The 19,128-nt window shown below is 48.9% G+C and overlaps 2 protein-coding genes across 3 annotated transcripts; both read right to left on the bottom strand.

The window, feature by feature from the left end:
- Positions 1-4,502, bottom strand: LOC141733347 (D(1) dopamine receptor-like). Its single transcript, XM_074563593.1, has one exon. It carries the CDS (start codon positions 4,312-4,314, stop codon positions 2,950-2,952), a length of 1,365 nt encoding a protein of 454 aa, XP_074419694.1. The 5' UTR covers positions 4,315-4,502; the 3' UTR covers positions 1-2,949.
- Positions 4,503-8,653: 4,151 nt separating this feature from the next.
- Positions 8,654-18,881, bottom strand: CHMP7 (charged multivesicular body protein 7). Of its 2 annotated transcripts, XR_012584263.1 has the most exons (11): positions 18,491-18,881; positions 16,749-16,923; positions 15,193-15,378; positions 14,331-14,464; positions 13,881-13,929; positions 13,447-13,566; positions 13,033-13,131; positions 11,994-12,054; positions 11,231-11,392; positions 9,693-10,387; positions 8,654-9,252 (listed from the first exon to the last, which is right to left on the bottom strand). XR_012584263.1 is itself a non-coding variant. In XM_074563514.1 (10 exons), exons 1-10 carry the CDS (start codon positions 18,778-18,780, stop codon positions 10,323-10,325), a joined length of 1,341 nt encoding a protein of 446 aa, XP_074419615.1. In that variant the 5' UTR covers positions 18,781-18,881; the 3' UTR covers positions 8,654-10,322. The 2 variants fall into 2 exon arrangements, 1 of the variants encoding a protein (XP_074419615.1); XM_074563514.1 differs by having other exon boundaries at positions 8,654-10,387.
- Between the last annotated feature and the right edge of the window lie 247 nt (positions 18,882-19,128).

A 19,128-nucleotide genomic window follows, 5' to 3' on the forward strand; every position in this document is an offset into this window, starting at 1 on the left:
ACTCCTATTTACTCATTTTATTCTTATCTAGACTGCTCAGCGCTGACAGCCTGAAAAACCACCCGTCTTCTCAACCTGTGAGCCAACATCGCTGCCCCCAGTTCACCCACGGTGAAAAACAGCTCCAGAAAGCGAACGGGTCTACCCGGGATTACCGGGCAGGAGCAGAGCTAAGCAACAGCACACACGAGTCGCGGCCCACAGCCCCTGTGCCGGGATCAGCCCCATGTAGGGATTCATTACGCTCGCCTCTGAAATTCGGGCAGGGATGCAGCAGTAGCTGCGCAAGGATGCTCGGAGGAGGATGCTCCTCGGTGGGACAGCAGAGGACACCTGTGCAGGAAACCCACAGCAGGAAAGAAAAAGGAAAAAGAAACCCATAGCAGGAAAAAAAAAGAAAAAGAAACCCATGCTGAAGCAAGATCAGCAAGGTATATTTTTGCCCAAGCAAGCCCAAGCCACACCATCTTGGAGCCGTTGTCCATTTGCCAGACTGACCACAGAAGGCGTGCAATGTGCAGAAGCCTGTTTCGTAACCTGGCAATTTTTGGTGTAGCTCATTGTCACCACCTCGTTTTTCCCCGATGCCGATGCCAGGACGGATTCAGCCACCCATGTGCCCGGCCAGGGCACGAATCACAGTAAAAGGTCCAGCCGAGGGTGCTGGTGCACTGCACCGTTCATTGAGGACAGCCCCAGTGCTCCGGAGCCAGGGACCGGTGCAGCAAATTAAATGCAGACAACTGGACAAAAGAAAGGATCGTTTCACCCTCTTCGTTGTCTTTCTTTTGCAGGTTCACCCTGCAACTCATCATAGAGTGGTTATCATCATCAAATGGTTATCATCATCATCATCGAATGGTATCATTGATAACAGCAGTACATCAAGCTACTTGTTTTTCCTCCGCTCGCTTTACAAATAGTCATGGATTAAGCCCCAGAACTTTGCCACAAGACGAGCATCAGTAAACTCTTCAAAACCAGGGAGGCCAGGACAGTTCTGCTTTGGGAAAAAAAAAAAGCTGGGTATTCTCACTCCTCCTCGCCACCACGCCAGGAGTCCCGAAGTAAAGCACAGCCACACACGTGCCGCAACACCTGCTTTTAGTCTGGGAAATCATTACACATATCGCAGCGACGTTCAAGCGAAATCAGTCACGTTGGGCCTCCTAGAAACAGGCCGGGTGATCGCCCCCATCTCAGAACAACAACTCCTGCTCTGAGTTAGGCTCTACCGCCCTCCCAGAGCTGAAAAGCCCCGAGACCGTCTCAGCTTTGACAACTGGCCACCACCGCCACGCGGGCAGATGCTTAGAAATGAAGTTGAGTCTTATCCGTGCTTCCCCAGAAAAAAATCCAAGCGTCGACCTTGCAGATACGCTGAGCTCTGCTCCCCTCCCACGCTGATTATGCTGTAACTTGACTATAATTGGGCTCTATTTAATAATTACCGTTACTCTGTAATTATCACTTTCTGATTTTTCTCTTTGTGAACGTTTGCCGGGGAGGGGCGGGGGGGAGAGGCTTTTCTGCTGTGCCAGAGAGCTAAAGATGTCTCAGATTCAAGATGACATGGATGTGCCGCTTGCTGCCGCAGTGTTTAACCAGGCACCGATCAAAACACCTTTCTGAAGTCACTCGTGTCGCAGCCGGCACTGAAATGCTGGGGGCTGTTCACTTGGTGTCTCTACCCCCAGCTAAGCAGCCACAAGCTCCCCTACGCACCAGCGGGGCTAATTAAAGAGTACAGGTGAGCTGGAGTGCCTCTTAAGAAGCCATTATTATTGAAATGAGACAGCAAGGGAGGCAGTGTGGAAGGATCCTTAATGAAATGGGGGAGGAAGGGAATTAGAGGGAGAACAAAGTAAAAGGGGGAAGAAACAGTCTAGGAAAAGGAGGGGGACCTGACTGATGGGAGATGCTGCGGAGGTGCAGAAACCAAAACAGCAATGTTCTTGCTTTAACATCTGATTTTCTCCTCTACCCTCGGAGTCTGAAGGGCTCAGACACCCTCATTCCCAAAGGCTTCGAGCAAACGGTCCGACATCCTGGGGCTAAAACACAATTTATGCTCATCCTAGACTGCCTTCCCTGTGCACGTCCCAGCTTCGGGAGGCTGGTTCTTGCTCCCGGGGCCAGAGCAGACTTTTAGATCACCGAATCCTCCCCTGCAACACGCTCCAGACAAGCTGCTACCAAGCACAGCCTCAGGGCTCCAGGAAAGGTGGCTGCATACTTGTCCAGACTCGCAGGATAATCTGCCAGAGCAACAGAGAGATAGTTGGAGGTGAGCCTAAGAGTTATCCCAGCAAGGCCATTACCTCCTTCCTGCACAGCCCACCGGGAACGTGGGTTTCCCAAGCTAAAGGCTCCCATGCGGCACAGCACCATCCCAAGCACAAGGCAGCATTATCTAGTTCTGCCAGTGGCAATTATCACCAAGTATTGTTTGCCACTTGGCTTGTGCCCGTTGAGCAGCCCAAGGCTGATGGCCCTTTGGACACGGGCAGTGGCAAAGCCAGCCTCCCTCCCCACAAGCACAGCTGCGTTTTTACTTCATGGGCTACAGAGGAGAGGCTCAGCAGACCACACAAGTCTTTGCATTCTCAGCTGAAGTCACAAGGAAAGTGGAATTCAAGCCCTTGCATTTTCGTCTTTTGCAGAAAGCATTTTTCCATGGGTCAGCTAGAGAGAGCAGCGACACAGACCCCTACTGCCCACCCGGGCTGGATCTGAAACCGAGAGTTACAAAACCCACGTATCTGAAGCCCTTGAGCCATCTGGAAAATCACTCTGGCTATTCCACGCTTATTAATGTAAACTCCTGCCCAGACAGAGAGTACAATATGCACGTTATCCTCAAACTCCTCAGAAAACAGGCAACTGCAATAGTGTCCCTGCTTCCGTCTCTCCCTGAGACCACCCCACCACCCTTTTCCCGACCCTGTCTCAGTCGAACGCATTGCTGGTGAAAGGCGTGATCTTCTCTAGGGAGACAGCCGTTTCGTGCTCCACGTGCATCACCGCAGGCAAGGCATCCGCAGGGCAGGCGTTGCGAGAGGGCTGAGAGACCTGAGAAACCTTGTCAAAGGACGCCTCGTGGCTTTCCATCTGCAGAGCAGCATGGGGGAGAAGCTGGGGGTAGCTGAGCGTCACCACGTCCTTCTGATACGTGGTGTCGTGGTGGTAGGAGACCAGCTCATTGCTGAAGTTCACTGTCTCCACTGCATTGCTGGGGCAAAGGCAGCCACAGCCCAAGATGGTTGCAAAAGCTCTCCGGAAGTCTGCGTTGAAAGCATAGATGATGGGATTGAGGGAAGAGTTGGCCCACCCGAACCAGACGAAGATGTTGAAGACAGTCTTGCTGACACAAGGTAGCTCTCCTGGCTCATGTAGGTCAAGATTACAGAAGGGCACCATGCAGTTGAGCACGAAGAAGGGCAGCCAGCAGAAGACAAAGACACCCATGATGATGGAGAGGGTCTTGAGGACCTGGGTCTCCTTCTTGAAGGAGTTCTTCAGGGAGGCCTCGTGAGGGCAGTCGCTGCTGTGGCAGTTTTGGGCATGTTCCACCGCCCTCTCCAGGGAGGAGATCCTGCGGATCTGCCGCTGGGCAATGCGGAAGATGCAGGTGTACGTCACAATCATGATGGCAACAGGGATGTAGAAACTAATGAGAGAAGATGAGATGGCGTAAGTCCGGTTGAGGCTGGAATCACAGTTCTCCTCCTCCCCAGTGATGTTAAAACCTGGCTCCTGTTGGCTAAAGAGCTCACGATCCTTGTGCCACTTCAGCTGCACAGGGATGAAGGAAATGAAGAGGGACAGTAACCAAGCCGCTCCGATCATGGTGAAAGCCACGCGCTGCGTCATCTTCCTCTCATAGCAGAAGGGGTTGGAAATGGCCCAGTAACGGTCCATGCTGATGATGCACAAATTGAGGATAGAGGCGGTGGAGCACATGATATCGAAAGCCACCCAAACATCACAGAAGGCCCCAAAGGGCCAGAACCCCGCCACCTCGGTGGCAGCCTTCCAGGGCATCACCAGTACAGCCACAAAGAGGTCGGACACTGCCAAGGAGATAACGAAGAAATTGGTGACCTTCGAGCGCAAGTGTCGGAACTTGACCACAGCCACACACACCAGGGTGTTGCCCAGCAGCGTGGAGAGGATGAGAAGGAAAAGCAAGGCAGCTGTCACCACGCGGAAGGGCAACTTGGAGTTGCTTTCCTCTGCCCAGCTCTTCTTGCTGCTGGTGTCATTGATCACATCCTGCCCATCTCCTTCTGCGGAGGAGTAAAAACCATCCATGGGTTCCCTTTTGTTCCAGGCACTTGAGAGGTTCCACAGCTGTTCAAGCCCCCATCAGCATCCAAAAACCCTTTTCACGGCTCCACTGACATCTCAGAAGCACCAACTGCCATCCTCCCAGCTCTCACACCCAGCCAGACGACCCGGCACAACGAAAAGTGCTTGAAGCTCTGACTCCTTTCCAAATCTCCTGCTGACAGCGTGGCGTCTGCTTTTTTCCCCACCGCTCTTGCCTCCCACCCCACTTTTCTCTCTTTGCAGCCTGCCGCTCACAAAGAGCCGGCGCTCACCTCCGGCACTTGAGCGAGCTGGGAGGGCTTTGCTGCAAGCCTTCCTCCCTCTCCTCTCTCAGAAGCTCTTCATCCGTTGTTGATCTGGTGCCTGCTACAGAATCCCAGTCAATCCCTTCTGCACTGGCCAGGCTGGGACTTGCTGCCCAACGCAAGAGGGAATCGGACTCTCTTTACTCTTGCAGACAGACCTTCTCCACTCGTGAAGCAGGCTGCTCTGCACTTCCCTCTGGATTTCACACAGGTGAGATCCTTCTCTGCACGCGTACCAGGTCCCCAGCTCAGCAGGTCAGTCCTCTGCGAGCCGAGAAGAACGTGGCATTGGGAGCCCGCAGCCGGCAGGGTAAGTTGCTTGGGAATTAGGTGATAGGATTGACGGGGTAAAATAACAAACGTTCAAGTGGGATTTGAGGGTCCTCAATGCAAATCAGGATGGAAATTTAGTGCCCTCCATCTCTGAATAAAAGACGCCTAAATTCAGTGCGCAGGCACTGAGCCACGGCGCAGATATATGACCCTAAACCATTTATTCCCCCCGTGTCCTGAGCTGCCCAGCTGCAAGTGGTGCAAAACTGGCATTTAATTTTTGCTGCAAAATTCCTTCAAGTCCACAGGTACAAAGCACACCAGAAAAAAAAAAAAAAGAAGCCTGTACAAATCTGAAAGCTTTTTCTTTCTGAAAGTTTCAGACGGAACACAGTTTTCAGACAGTCTTTCTTTCAGTAGAGGTTTTGTGTAGGACCAAAGAGGATTCTGAACATCGCTTGGATGAGATTTTTTGATAAATAAATGTGGGTATTTTCAGTAAAGTGATATAAGGTAGCATTTCTTTCAAGTTCGTAACTCCCTCTTTAAATTTAGTTCCTAACTAGTTCCACATTAGCTGTCACGTCAGTGATCGACCGACAGCTTGAAAACATTAATTGGAAAATCAAGATGTCTTTCCAGCACAGAACCAGCCCGGTCAGCAAACGGCAGTCACCCCCAAGAGGTTTCCTCGGTACCCTACCATCTCCGAGAGCACAAGAACAGCTCTTCCTCTCACAAGGGCCGAGTAGAGCCCAGCAACCCCAGCCGTTGCCTCACCATTAGTCTGCTGGAGCTGAAAAGCAGCAATTGCAGGTGTCGTGGTACTGCAGAAGTGGGGAATGAGCAGGAATATCTCCCCTAAAACTACTCCTCTTCCTGCCCCGTAAAACTCTCACTCCAGACTGACAAGCAAGCGGCTCTCTAAGACTCTCCCCTATTGCATTGAGGGGAGGAACAGCGTGGTATTAGGAACCAGGTCTGACCCACAGTTTAGCCTTGGACACAAGAAGATCCCATCCATCACTTTGTAACTAAAGCCACTCTGTAAGCAGAAGGGCTCCTCTGATGGAAGAAATGCCAGAAAAATCCTTCAGGAGGCAAGTTTCCTCGAGAGCCAGCTCTGTAACGGCTGCGTAAACGGGGACCTGCTGTTGAGAAATGCCTTGCTGGTAAACTGGGCAAGGTGGGAAAGGGCAGCAAAAGCTTTCCAACTCGACCTGAAAAACCGACGCAGGCAGTTCAGCGTTAGTTCACTCGTTACATTGGTAGTTGCTGTAGTGTATCACGACGCCCTCTGCCTTCGCCTGTCACATACGCCACTTCTGAAGAAAGCAGCAGCCAATCTATACAGAGTCAGCTCAGCTGCGCTGAGATTTAATTAACTTGACCCTGCAACCCAGGCTTTGCAGGAGCCCAGATAGAGCAGAAACTGCCCAAGAACAACTTTCAAACAAGAGCGCAATTATTCTCTTGAAGATACAGCACCAAGCAGCTTACTCCTAAAGCAAACAGCACGCTTGCTTTGTGACAGGTTAAAGAAAGTTGTTGCCAGCATGTCACAGCACTTAGTTCTGAAGGCTTTGTTTAATTAAGCCTCATTAGTTCCACCGTCTGCAGCCTATTCCTGCCAAGTGCCTATGCCAGGAAGGGCAGCTAGATGGCACCAACAGCCGGCTCATGGCTCAGCACTTCAGCTTGGCTCTTTTGTGCCAGGCCGGCTCCCTTCGTCCTCCCCAGAATTTAATCAGAGGAAAAGGAGGGTCACCTAATTGCCCAGACACCACAGGACCCTGGCAGTGCACTAAGGATGCATGCGGATGAACTGTCCTCTGTGCCCCAAAGGACATTTTTCTCACATTCCCCATACCGGGCACAAAGATTTTTGAGATCTACATTGCAAGACGCTAACAACAGGAATACCAGCGACGGCAGGTGATCTGTCATACAGCATTAAATCACGGCAGAGGCTCGGAGTGAGAGCCCACGGTACACCTAGGTCGCACATGCCAAGCCAGGAGGCATTCCAGGAAATCATTCCTCGACGAAACCTTCCTCCTCCGCAGGAGCTTCAAAATATCCAAGAAAGGATCTCGCCCTTGCACACTGCTTATATTAAAGCGGACATTCAAAGCTGGGTTAGCAGGGGGAAAACGGGATGGAGAGGGATCCAATCCATTACCCAATTTCTGTGCATCTCCAAATACACCTAATGAAGAGCGGACCGTTAACTCTGCTGTCACAGGCGAACACAATACAGTTACTCAAACAAAACACAGGCAGTTACTCATGTTCACAATTAACTCCTCCTGCCTGCTTGATGCAATTTTATCTACCGAGAAAGCTGTTCTCCTGCTTTATATTACTGAACAGTTCCTACATTTCCTCGCATAAGCAGCTGCTATTTTTTTTCCCCGAGAATCAAGTTAAGTACTATTTTAAACAGCACTCAAGTATGATAAGACTCCAGTTTGGTGGCAATTCAGCTCTAGGTTTTTATATTTAATTTCCTCGCCCAGCAAGAAGCTGCCCTCTATTTCCCTTCCCTGCTGTCTCACCAAAATATACTCAAAATTCTCTATTCAGCCATCTTGATTACATTCCCCACTTTGCATCAAAGGGAGAAAATTACAAGCCACTTCAAATAAAGCAGCAGCTGCTTGGGTTTAACTCTTCAATGCCTCTTCCAGAATGGCTGTCTCAGATGCATTAGAGAATTCCAGGAGAGTGTTTATCCCTACAGGAATCACTCTGCACTTTACTTCCAGAGAAGACACAAGTTCTGACAGCAGGGGAGAAACGAGGGGTTATCCGATCCTTTAAAAAAATAATCCAGCGATACTGGCTGTAGGCAAGACCAGTGTAACTCAGGGGGGGCTCGGTAGAGAGCAGAAAATAAGCACAGGGAAGAAGAAACTTCCTCCTCCCTGCCCGTCCCAGCAAAAAACCACAGCAGCTCTCCAGGGATCAGCACCCAGCGCCGATCAAACCTCTTGCCAGAGCAAACAGGCTCGACTGCCTGCACTGCACGCTCAAAGCTTACTTCGGGCATCTTGGTATGGGAGGGAAGTAGGAGTAATTTGTTTTGAGTAGTTTACACATCAGGTTACTCCATTTAGATTCATTGTCTTTAAACAAAGGAGAAAAACCAGTATCAGTCTCCTCAGCGACACTGCTTAATTACCAGGAGAACAAGGAGCTGGACAAAAACTGTCCCAGAATAAGGTTTACATAGTGTTTAGTACAAAAACAAGGGGGCAATTAGGAGAACTGACTTCCTGGCACAGCAGTTTCCTCCATGGTCACAGCAAGGTGCCTTAGGCAAAGGATGGTGTTCTGTGTGAAATTGCACGTTTGCAAAATGCTCAACGATGAAAAAGTGGAAACGTAAGACAAGCTGAAGGAAATAAAAAGAAACAAGCCTTTTCCAAAGTGATACTTGTAAAATTAAGGCTGTACAACTCAAAACCCAGCACAGGGTATTTGGTGAAGACAGACAACTTTAGGTTAACCATCGTACCTGTTGGGTTTGTTTTTTTTTTTTTTAAACACAGTGTAAAGGCTCAGGGAAATCAGTCTGGTACAGCACTTATTCAACTTGGGGTTTTTTGACAAAGCAGCTCAGGAATCTGCCCGTTTACTTTCAGCAGACAAGTTTTATAGATGCAGAAGCAGCGCTGGAACATCACTATTATGGCAGTGATCTGTGGCACAGGCAAAGAAAAGGAAGCACCGCAAAGGACTCTGGTTCCGTTCCTCCCCTCCCCTTTATTACACATAGGCAGAAGCCACAGTGTTTTTTCTCCCGTTTACTTACAAAGGAAAGGAATACAGAGCTTCAAGTCAATTCAAATAATTCCGTGTGCAGCCTGGGTAAACGGCTAGCTGGCTACAGCACACCTTCTCTGGCAGGAATCTGCACGCTGGGACAAAGTGACAGAGAAGCCAGAGCCAACGCAGCGCCCTAGTGACACCTTTAATTTCTTCCCCTGTCCTCTGGGTCTAAAGCCGGGTCGTCAATAATTAACAGGACATGGGAACTCCAGCCCTAGCTTACCGCTCGCCTAAGCTGCCACCCACACGGCTCGAGCAATGGAGCTTGGTACCGGAGGCAGCGTAGAAACGAACGGTGCTGGGAATACATTCCAAGTCAGGGAGAGGTGCAGGGAGAGGAGGACTGGTTATACAGCAGCACATCGCTAGTCGCTCCCCTGCCACGCACGGGCTCCGTGTGCAGAAAGCCCAGTTAATAGCACATTCCCCTCCTGAAAGAATTCATTTATTCACAGTAGGCATCAGGCTTTCCGCTCTTCCACATGCATACGCATAATAAAAAAGGGACCTGCAAAAGACGACGATTTCACTTCTGAGGGGCAAAGACAGCCTCTAAAAAACATCTTCAGCTGCTTTGCTCCTTTTTTCATTAGAAACATTTACAGGGTTTTGTTTTGGGCTTTCTGGTAACCCATAATCTTGTGGAATTGCAACATCAAGACTGAAGGCAAAGTCAAGGCTGTTACATGAAACCGTCCTTTCAGAAAGGGAAAGTGATGCATCCCTTCTCCTCCCACTCCAAATCACTCAATACGAGAGCTCAGTGCAGATCACCCTGCAGTTCCCAAGAAGTTTTGCAAATAGGGAAGATACAAAAATAGCTAACGGCTCAAGTTTCAAGTAAGAGCAAGCAGAAAATTGTATTCTAGTGATTGCACGCCTTCATCACAACAGGCAGCCTAAGAAACTTCTTCATTTGAAATCTTTTGCAGGTCTCCCTTTTAAGGCCTTAGTATCGTTACAGAAAGAGGAATTATTTTTGTCTTGTGCTTGCACTTGCTGCCCCCTAGAGCAGCAACAAAATCTCCTACAATTTAACAGTTATAGTGTCTAGTTGTCCACGACCGTGCAAAATACAGACAGGGGGGGATAGAACTATCATAAGGTGTTTAAGCTTGTTGCAGATAACTTATGTCAGGGACAGTACCTATGTGCCAAGTGTTTTTAAACAACCACACAAACAGCCAAATGTTGAGCAACTGCAATACCGCTGCAACTCAGATTCTCAACATCAGCCACAGCAAAGAAAGAAAAACGAGCACTGTTATGGACATAGAAGAGTTCATCTTCACCGGGCAGAATAGTGAACTGCATTCCCAGAAGGGAAGACTGGATGTCGCAGAGTGACTTGGGATCACAAGTCAAATTGAGACCAGTGCAGATGTTGGCACAGAGATGACAAACACCAGCTGGGGCCAGTTCCAGAGTGGATTGTCATGGCAGGAGATCCTGTTGCTGAGCCAAGTGATATCCATGAAGAACAGGGGAGCGTCACCCCTCTCCCCAGAAGTTCTAGTCATTAGTTAAGGAACCTTAAAACAACTTCTCAAACTGCAGCAACAGGATACTGTTGGGTCTTTAGAGATTCAGTCCCAGAGCTGTTTTGGGTTCAGAGGAAGCAGAGGGAGTCTTTTGTGCCAAATCTATAAAGAAAATTGCAACAGAAAGATCAGTTTTCATCAGTAAGAGCGACTAGATCAACCATGTCATAACTAACAAATGCAATTTCAGAGCGCCTCAGTGCTTCAATATTCAATCGCATTCTCTTGGAAACCCACGCTCCATGTTTGATATGGGATGCTGACCGTTCTTCCGCTCTGAAACTTCAGAATGTATCAGCTACACAAATAGAAAGAAAACTATATGGACAGTTAATTGTTCATTAAGAGATTCCTGAAAGGAAAATTAAAGTCTATTTACCCCAGTCCAAGACAAGTCTAGCAAAAACTCAGCACACAGTTCAAGCCCATAAGCTCTGGTCACTCATGTCACTAAATAAAGACTAGTTTAGTATTAGTTTAAGCAGACATCATACCTGTAACACATAAGATAAGCATTGGAAGCATTCTAGGGCAGAGAAGATGCTGTGTGCTTGGCAGCAACAGGCACAAAAATGCTGGTATACTTTATCACTCTTAACAGAACATACAAAAACCACGGCCTGGCTTTGTATAGGCTTTGTTAAACGACAACAAAAAGTAATCAGTCCAAAGGTACTTGGCCTTCAACTTTCCCTATACCCCATGGCAAAAAGTTCAGGCAGAATTTCTAACAAAGAGGGCAGTTTCTCTGAAGACTTTGGCTGGTAGTGAAAGACAATGCCGTCGAACACCTGGCAGGGCTGCCAGGAGAGCTTGCTTTCAACCAGGTAACTGAAGCGGGAAAGATTCTGGCTCAGACTTCAGTTCTGCTAGACACGTTTTATTTCACAAGGCTGCCATGGCTCCTAATAGCAGCTAACCAACGCAACTTGCTGACATCCGTACCTCCATCAGCAACAGAGAGCTTTTCCAATTCAGCTTCAAGCTCAGCATCAGAAATGGGTGGATTCAGCACCTTCTGGGGAACAGGAGGCAGATCTACAGGCTCCTTAGTCGAGTCCTGGAGGAGGCTGTCCAGCTCCTTCTCAAGCTCCTCAGTGTCCATCTCTGCTGATTAAAGAAAACATTCAGTTCCAAGCAGAATTAAGTAGCATTTTCACAGCACAAACTGAAGTCCAAATTTAAGAGAGGTATTATTACTCCCGTCCATCATTACTCATAATAATTAGGAACTCCCTGTGCTGCTTCTGAGGGTGAAAATTCAGTCCTGATCTCAAGGAGAAGTTACTCCTTTAGAAGCCTTTGTGCTGAGATATCTAAGGGCAGGAAAACATTTCAGCAGAGACAAAAAAGCTGCAGCAACACACAGGCCACAGGAAAGAGATCATCACTTAAAAAAACAAAGCGGCAGCCACTCTAAAAATAGATTTAGATCAACATTACACAACTCTGAACTAAAATCCACCGGCACTTAGAGACTGCAAGGATTTGGAGATGCGCAAATGCTGATTCCTCTGTAACCCACTGTCAGAGAACTCCTTGTCAGTCCTCGCTCCCTCTCAAGGTGCCAATAGCAACGTCCTTGGTATTTCAGTGGGCGATTATTCTCCCAGGAAGGAGGACTAGACATAGGTGGGGAGGGAGCAGGGAAGGGATGGCAGCACAGAGGGCCAGCAGTGCAAGAGAAGATGAAAACCCCAAAACATACCTAGACCATTGATTCCCATTCCAGCCAGAGTCTGGGCTACTTCATCTTGAGTATCGCAAAGCTGAGGAAACATACAGAGTGTTTGATACAGAATATAAGCTAATTTTATGTCTTACTGTAGCCACCTATGTCAAAAGTAGAAATAACAAAAAAATTCAGAAGTTGACTTAAAGGCAGCAGATACTAATGCACAAGAGAGATTCCCAACATGACTGGGGCTTCAGTAGCAAAAGCAGTAATACGGAATATTATTTAGTAAATGCTACAAGAACAAATAGCACATTTGATGATCAAACCTGAAACAGAATTTCACAGACAGGAAAAAAAAAAAAAAAAAAAAAAAAAAAAAAAAGGAGGAAAAGCTCCCTAATTTCAGCTTTTTCACATAAGTAATGAGCCCGTATTGCAGCTTAGGCTAAGAAAACAAGGAAGCTGAAGACCAATACATCTCAGCTACGAAATTTTTACAGACAGCCTCTCAGTTCGGTAGCTGAAGTCACCATTTAAGTACGTGGAGCTGAAGTTGCTAAAAAAGTAATCCTTCTCTGTTTTTCACACCAGCTTATGCAGACAGATTACTCTCTTCATTTCAATTCATTCAGAATAAAGTCGTCTCCTTTCCTTTACTGAACTGCAGAAGATTATGGGTTAGGGGGGTTTAAGACCCCGTTTTTATGCATGTATTTGCATTCCAGCTTCCAAAGATATGACTTGTATTTCTTTTTAATACATCTTGCTAAACATTTTCTAGGAGAGCTGTGAGCTTGCACAATATTGCTAACCAAAAGAATACACGAAATACACAAATTTAATTAAAACTGTGATTACTAGCCAGCAATAAATGCACATGTGTAAACCCAAACACAATTATTTGGAGACCTCTGCTCGCTCGTCTAAAAAGATCAAGATTAGAGTCAGTTTGCTCTGGTGACAGAAACCAAACCGTGCCACAAGCCTCAGCATTAATAGCCGGGCAAGCGTGCTGCGTACATCCACACACTATTTGCTTGTTTCTTTAGATATGGTCTTGTTTCAGTACCTCTTGTATCTGATCCACCAGGTTCTCTGCCTTCTCCACAGTAACATCCTTCATAGAGAGTTTCAGAGCTCCCACACCAGCCTGATAGGCGTTAAATACCTTAAAAAAAAAAAAAAAAGAAAGATGCACAGTGCTAACTAAGAACAAACAACAGGCCGTGTAAGCTTCCCTCGACACCCATTATCCAAATGGGACCCCCAGAGAAACATTAGCACACAAGCAGAAAATGGAGCCACAAGCAGGTTTATTCAGAGCGATACCCCAACAGCGGATTTGCTGTTTCCTAGAGCGGAGAATCGAGTCTCACCAGGCAGCTTACACCCCTCAGACACAAGCTCTGACAAGCAGGTAAAGCAGCACAAATGAGAAGAGCGGGGCTAAAGTGAGAAGCACAAGACAAAATTAACACGCTACCATCTGGTCAGTCTGGGAGGCATATATACGATCCAAGATCCCCTGCACCGCATCCAGCTTGGAATGAAGCTCTTCAATGCGCCTTTCTGTCCTTCGTTTGGATTTCAAACATCTCAGCGCCTGGAGACATTAGATACACAGACTCGGATCGCAAACTGGGCAGCAGCCAAAGGAAGTGCAAAAAAAATAGCAATCCTTGTGCAGTAACACACACACACCAGCTGGTTTTAAGAGTTAGATACTTCCATTTCTCTTCACCACATCACTCTGGACAAATATATTCTTATCTTCACCTTAAGGAGACCTTTGGCCTCAGAAACACCACTTCAACACGTCTAAGTTCAATCACACAATGCCAATGGTCATTATCTGCAGCTATGGACCAGCTCCCAGACGCTTCCCTTGTAGTTGCTCCCAAGTGGAACAGTACTTACCAATTGCTTTTTCCCAGCTCTACAAGCGCTCCGGGCATCCTCTTTACATCTGCAGAGACGCAACAAAGAAAAGCAGCTTATTCCTTTGCAAGCAATAGTTATTTCACAAATCAGCAACCATCCTCGCTACCTTGCTCTAATCCAGAGGTGACGGAGTAACAATGCATTTCAGATACGACCGCTCTTAAGCCATTGTTGCTTCTCAGAAATAGCTCTTGAACGCATTCCAAATCTTTTTGCAAAAACTTTTGACATCCACTCACTGCAAGTTGTTTTCATGGGGATAGGGAACAAAGACTGGAAAACCTGCCCTACCAGATGACTGTGGCTGTTATGTTTACTGAACAGGAAAGAATGACTTTCAGAAAGCAGCTTCGTTCTAACTATGCTACAGGAATACACAGTTCTACAGCACACAGAAGTTCTTCCCACCACCCTTCCCCAAATTACTTCTCTGCTTCCTGGGAAAGGGACTCCACCTTCTGTGACAGCAGCTGTTCGCTTTGCATCAACTGATACACTCCAATATCCACATCATTCATTGGGGAGACTTTGGCATGAAGACCTCGGGCAAACTTCACTATCTAAAGAAAAAGAACCACACGCTCAAGCCAGTTGCCTCCAGAATCTGTGCCTGCACTAGAAATACTTTCACTCTGATGGAAGGAAACAATGTTTTTTACATCCCCAGCTTAAGCCCTGTAATAGAGTGATGAGGACATACCAGTTACCATATAATCTAATATTAAACTAGACAGGATCGAGTAACACCAGTGTGAAAACAGAAAGCCTTAACGGAACACCCTGAAGATTTAAAGCTGTCCTGGTGCTCCGAACAGTGTATGGCAATGTCACATTTCTAAGTACTTCAGTACTGAACTGTACGGTGCAGAACACTACAGGCAAATGTGCCATCTTAGAGACGGGAGCGCCTGCATCGCTGTAGTTACTGACAGACAGGAAAACCTTTCCACAGAAAGTGGAAGGCTGACTCTAGTAGCGTGGAACAACTTCAGTTTGGGGGTAGCTGGGAACAGTCAACCTGCGAGTAGACAACTACCGTGTTTGCCAATTTTCTAGCTTTTAAATTACATAAGTAATATTACAAATGTTTGACGGAGAAAAATAAGAACCTGTCATGCAAGACTGAGGATTTAATCTCATCTATAACCAGGTTATGATGTTGGAGCACACAGAATTGAGTTTTCCAATCAAAGAACGCCCATATTTAGCCCATACGGTATTCTTTCCAGCCAGATGAAATGCAAGACAGGGATTATACCACCCAAAAGCAGTCACCTTTACCCTGTACCTTCTCTCCATTCTGTTCCAGGATCGTGACCCTCTTTTCCTTTTGCAGCTGGAGAAGCAACAAGTAGAACGTCCTTTCATCTGGACAAACGCTGGCACAGAGGGAACGCAGCTCTGAGAGGGCAACAACAGGGTGAGAAGAAAGCGCAGAGTTCTGATACAGGCGATAAACTTCCTCTGCTTTCTCCTGCAAAGGAAGCAACAGAGCTGTCTATTAGTTTACACAGCACTCCCACAACAACTGCCAAGTCCACACCTGCTTCCTCCCACACGCTGAAGGTGAAAAGTTAGACACACGATGTTTTGAGCCAGACAGACTTTCAGAATGAGTTGTACCTAACATTCAAAAGCAGTTACAATGCTTTAAACATATCACCATTGATGGAATGAAAAATATTACAGTTTTCCCTGAGAACCAAAGCTACACTACTCACGTTCCCTGTGCAAATGCTACAGAACGACATAATCACACAGGCAGCAAGTGAGCCTCCTCTGCATTTCTCAAAGTTCTTCCCCCTCCCCAAGCTTCAACCCAACGAAAGCTTTTCTTTAACCCACACTGTAATTCTACTCACTGAGACATTTTGCATCATTTCTACATGGGCAGAGGAAAAAGAAGCGTTTTCCCCACTGCAAGTGAGAGTTATGGTCCACTTAGGACTACAGAAACAACTCTTTCCAACCACCCCCAGATTCCACATCAAGGCTTGTGGTTTTCCAGGCACCTTTTTAAAAGGTTTCTCTTCTCTCCGCTGCACACACCCTCTGAAAGGGCTGTGGAACACCCACTGCAGAGGTTAGACAGCGTCTGCTATCAGAGTAACTACAAACAGTTGAACACATCTAAAGAGCTCTTGTATTCCTGCTTGTCCCGGTCATTTAGACAGCGCTTGCACGCAACAGCAGCAAGTCTTGGTGCTAATTTTAACAGTCGCTGAGTAACACAGAGACTGTCAGCACTGCACTGTCCAAGCCAGGCTGAGCAACAATGAGTTAGATGAATTCACAATGCGACCCACAGGTCTACCACTAACAATGTGCCACAGAAAAGGCACAGGTTTGACAGGACAAAGGGCGGTTCTAATCATGTCTGAAAAGGCAGGCTGAAAGCACACGCTCTGAAGTGAAAGCAGCCTTTAGTAACGCACATGTGAGTTCAGCTCAATGATACATTGGACTGACAGCCAGCAACTTCTACGTCACCCATTTCTCCCTACAACAGATGGCACTCAATCTGCAAGTTTCCCTCGGATACTACACTCGCACAAACTCAAACCTGAGATTTCCAGTGGTCTCACAGCATACTACTTGCCCTCCTAGACAAGCAAGCAAGCCTGCCCCTCCCATTTCTTGGAATTCAGAGAAAAGTTGTTATTAGTTTCAAGGAACATCTGTAGATATAAACGATTTCTTATTCCCCAGTTATTAGAGGCTTTTAAACATCTAACGAGTACAAACGAAGGCCTGTTCAATCCTGATCTTTCCTTGCTAGCAAGGAAATGACTCGTAATTTTTCTGGAGATGCATAATCTTGAGAAAGCTCTCAACAACACTCACCTGAAGCAGCTCCACGTAAATCAGAACTTCTTCCTCCTCAGGTATTTTACTGTCACCCAGCACACTGGACAGAGTCCACTTCAGGGGCTTCAGAATGAAGACTCCCACACCCCAGGAGATCCAGCTGCTGTCTACACTGGCCATGAAGTCTGACTCCCTCTGCAGCTTGCCACGTCTAGAGAGAAGACATGCATGCAGAACTGAACATGGTCAGTCTAAGCCCTCCCACTGGCAGCGAGCAAGAGTGCTAGGATGGAGAATTATTAACTGAAACATTGCCCTCGTACATCCACAGCCCTAGTGGTGTTTCCTAACTACAAGTTAGTTTCTAGTTAGTTTGATGTGTTACTGCTGCCCGTGAAAATGCACAGAGGCCTCCACTCCTCCCAGGGCTCCTCTGGACACAGGGGTCTTTTGTTTACTATTTTTCCAGTTTGGTAAGTTTCTCCCAGTTTTCTGACTTGAAACTGATGAAGCATCAAACAAGGAAATCCATGGGGAGGACTGGTTTTTAGAAGGGGCAGTTGCACATTTCAGGATGCTTCATTTGCATGTTTTGCAAATATAGCTTTTCTCAGATCCAGAAGTTTTATTTGTTACGTTACAGACACAGACTCAGCTAGCTCCTGCTGTTCTTGAATCTTTTCAGGGTGTCAGTGCTAGGCTCTAGTTTCACAACACAAAACACCTGGTTGCAAATACCAGCACACCACATCCCCACATGCCCCCTACACATACCATTTGCAGCCTGGTCATCACAACAACCATTTCAGGAAACACAACCCAATTCAACACAAAGCTCCCCTTGCACCTTCAAACACTCCCAGCACCTTATTCCCTTGGGATCCCCTGCACTCCCCACACCCCCTGTGAGCCCCAGGGTGAGCTCCTCGAACTCCCTGTCCATGCTTCACCTTGCACAGGGCTCCCAAATTCCCCCCGCATAACATAACCTCATATTCCCTTGGGCCTCTCTGTGCTCTCCTCTCCTTCGCAAGCCCTGTCACAGCAACCAAAACCCCCTCAAGCTCTCCCACACTCCCAGCACTTAGTGCGGGCAAGCACAACCACCCTTCCAAAAAGAGCATCAAGTCTTCCATCATGTCCCCCTCCATGTCCATCCAGCACCCTGCAGCACTCTCCCCACCACACACAGAGCATGGCACAAAACGGTTTGGGTTGGGAGGGACCTTGAAGGCCACCCAGTGCCACCCCCTGCCCTGGGCAGGGACACCTCCCACCAGCCCAGGTTGCTCCAAGCCCTGGCCAACCTGGCCTTGAACCCCTCCAGGGATGGGGCAGCCACAGCTTCTCTGGCCAACCTGGGCCAGTGTCTTGCCACCCTCACAGGAAAGAACTCCTTCCTGACATCAAAGAACGGGCTGGAAGGGACCTTAACGCTCATCTCGTTGCACACCCCTGCCCTGGGCAGGGATACCTCCCACTAGACCAGGCTGCTCGGAGTCCCGTCCAGCCCTGCCTTGGACACGTCCAGGCTGACACCACACAGAGCTCTCCTTGCCTGCATCCAGGGCACAAAGCTCCCTCACACCCCCTCCTTCTGCAACCACCTCTCCTCAGGCCTCTCCTCCCTGATGGCTCCCCCCCTTACAGAAACACCCCCACCCTCCACCCCTAGAGACACATCCCCCCCCTCACAGGGACACCCTCAGACGCCCCCCCGCGGCCTCCCCTGTCCCCCACCCCCGCAGCGGGAGGCCTGCCCAGGCGCAGGCCGCTACCTGAGGAGCTCCCGGAGGACGGTGCCGAGGCCGAGCGGGAGGCTGCCGCGCCGCTCGAAGCCGTGCTGCAGGTCTCGCAGGCAGGTACGCACGGAGCCCCGGCGGCGACCGCGGGCCAGCACCAGCCCGACCCAGAAGGCCATCTTGCTGTCCCACTCGGTGCTGTTCACCTCCCGGCTCTGCTTGAAGGCCGAGAAGAGGAAAGCCATGCGCTCGTCGTCCGTCTCCCACTCGGGCGGCAGGTCCCCGGCCGGGGCCGGCCCAGGCGGCGCCCGCCCCGGGCTGCACATCTACGCGAGCCCCCGGCTGCGCCGCGGCCTCCGCCCGGCCGGGACCCGCCTGGCTGCCGGGAAGACGCGAAGCGCATGCGCACCGCTCCCCGCTCCCCCCCGCGCCGCCTTTGTGTGGGCCGCGCCGCTCCCCCCCCCCCCCCGCCGCGCCCGCCGTGGTACGGCCCGTGCGCCTGCGCACTGCGCGCCGCCGCTTTCCCGCCAGGCACGACGGCCGGGTGGGGCGGGCGAGGCCGGCGGGGTGTGGGGGAGGCCGCCCTCAGCCTCCCTTCCCGCCGAAAAACAGACACACACCCGCAACACCCCGTGGCCTGACATCACGTGGAGATGTCGTTGGGGGTGATGTCA

The sequence above is a fragment of the Larus michahellis genome, chromosome 20 (genome assembly GCF_964199755.1).
Source record: "Larus michahellis chromosome 20, bLarMic1.1, whole genome shotgun sequence".
NCBI lineage: Eukaryota > Metazoa > Chordata > Aves > Charadriiformes > Laridae > Larus > Larus michahellis.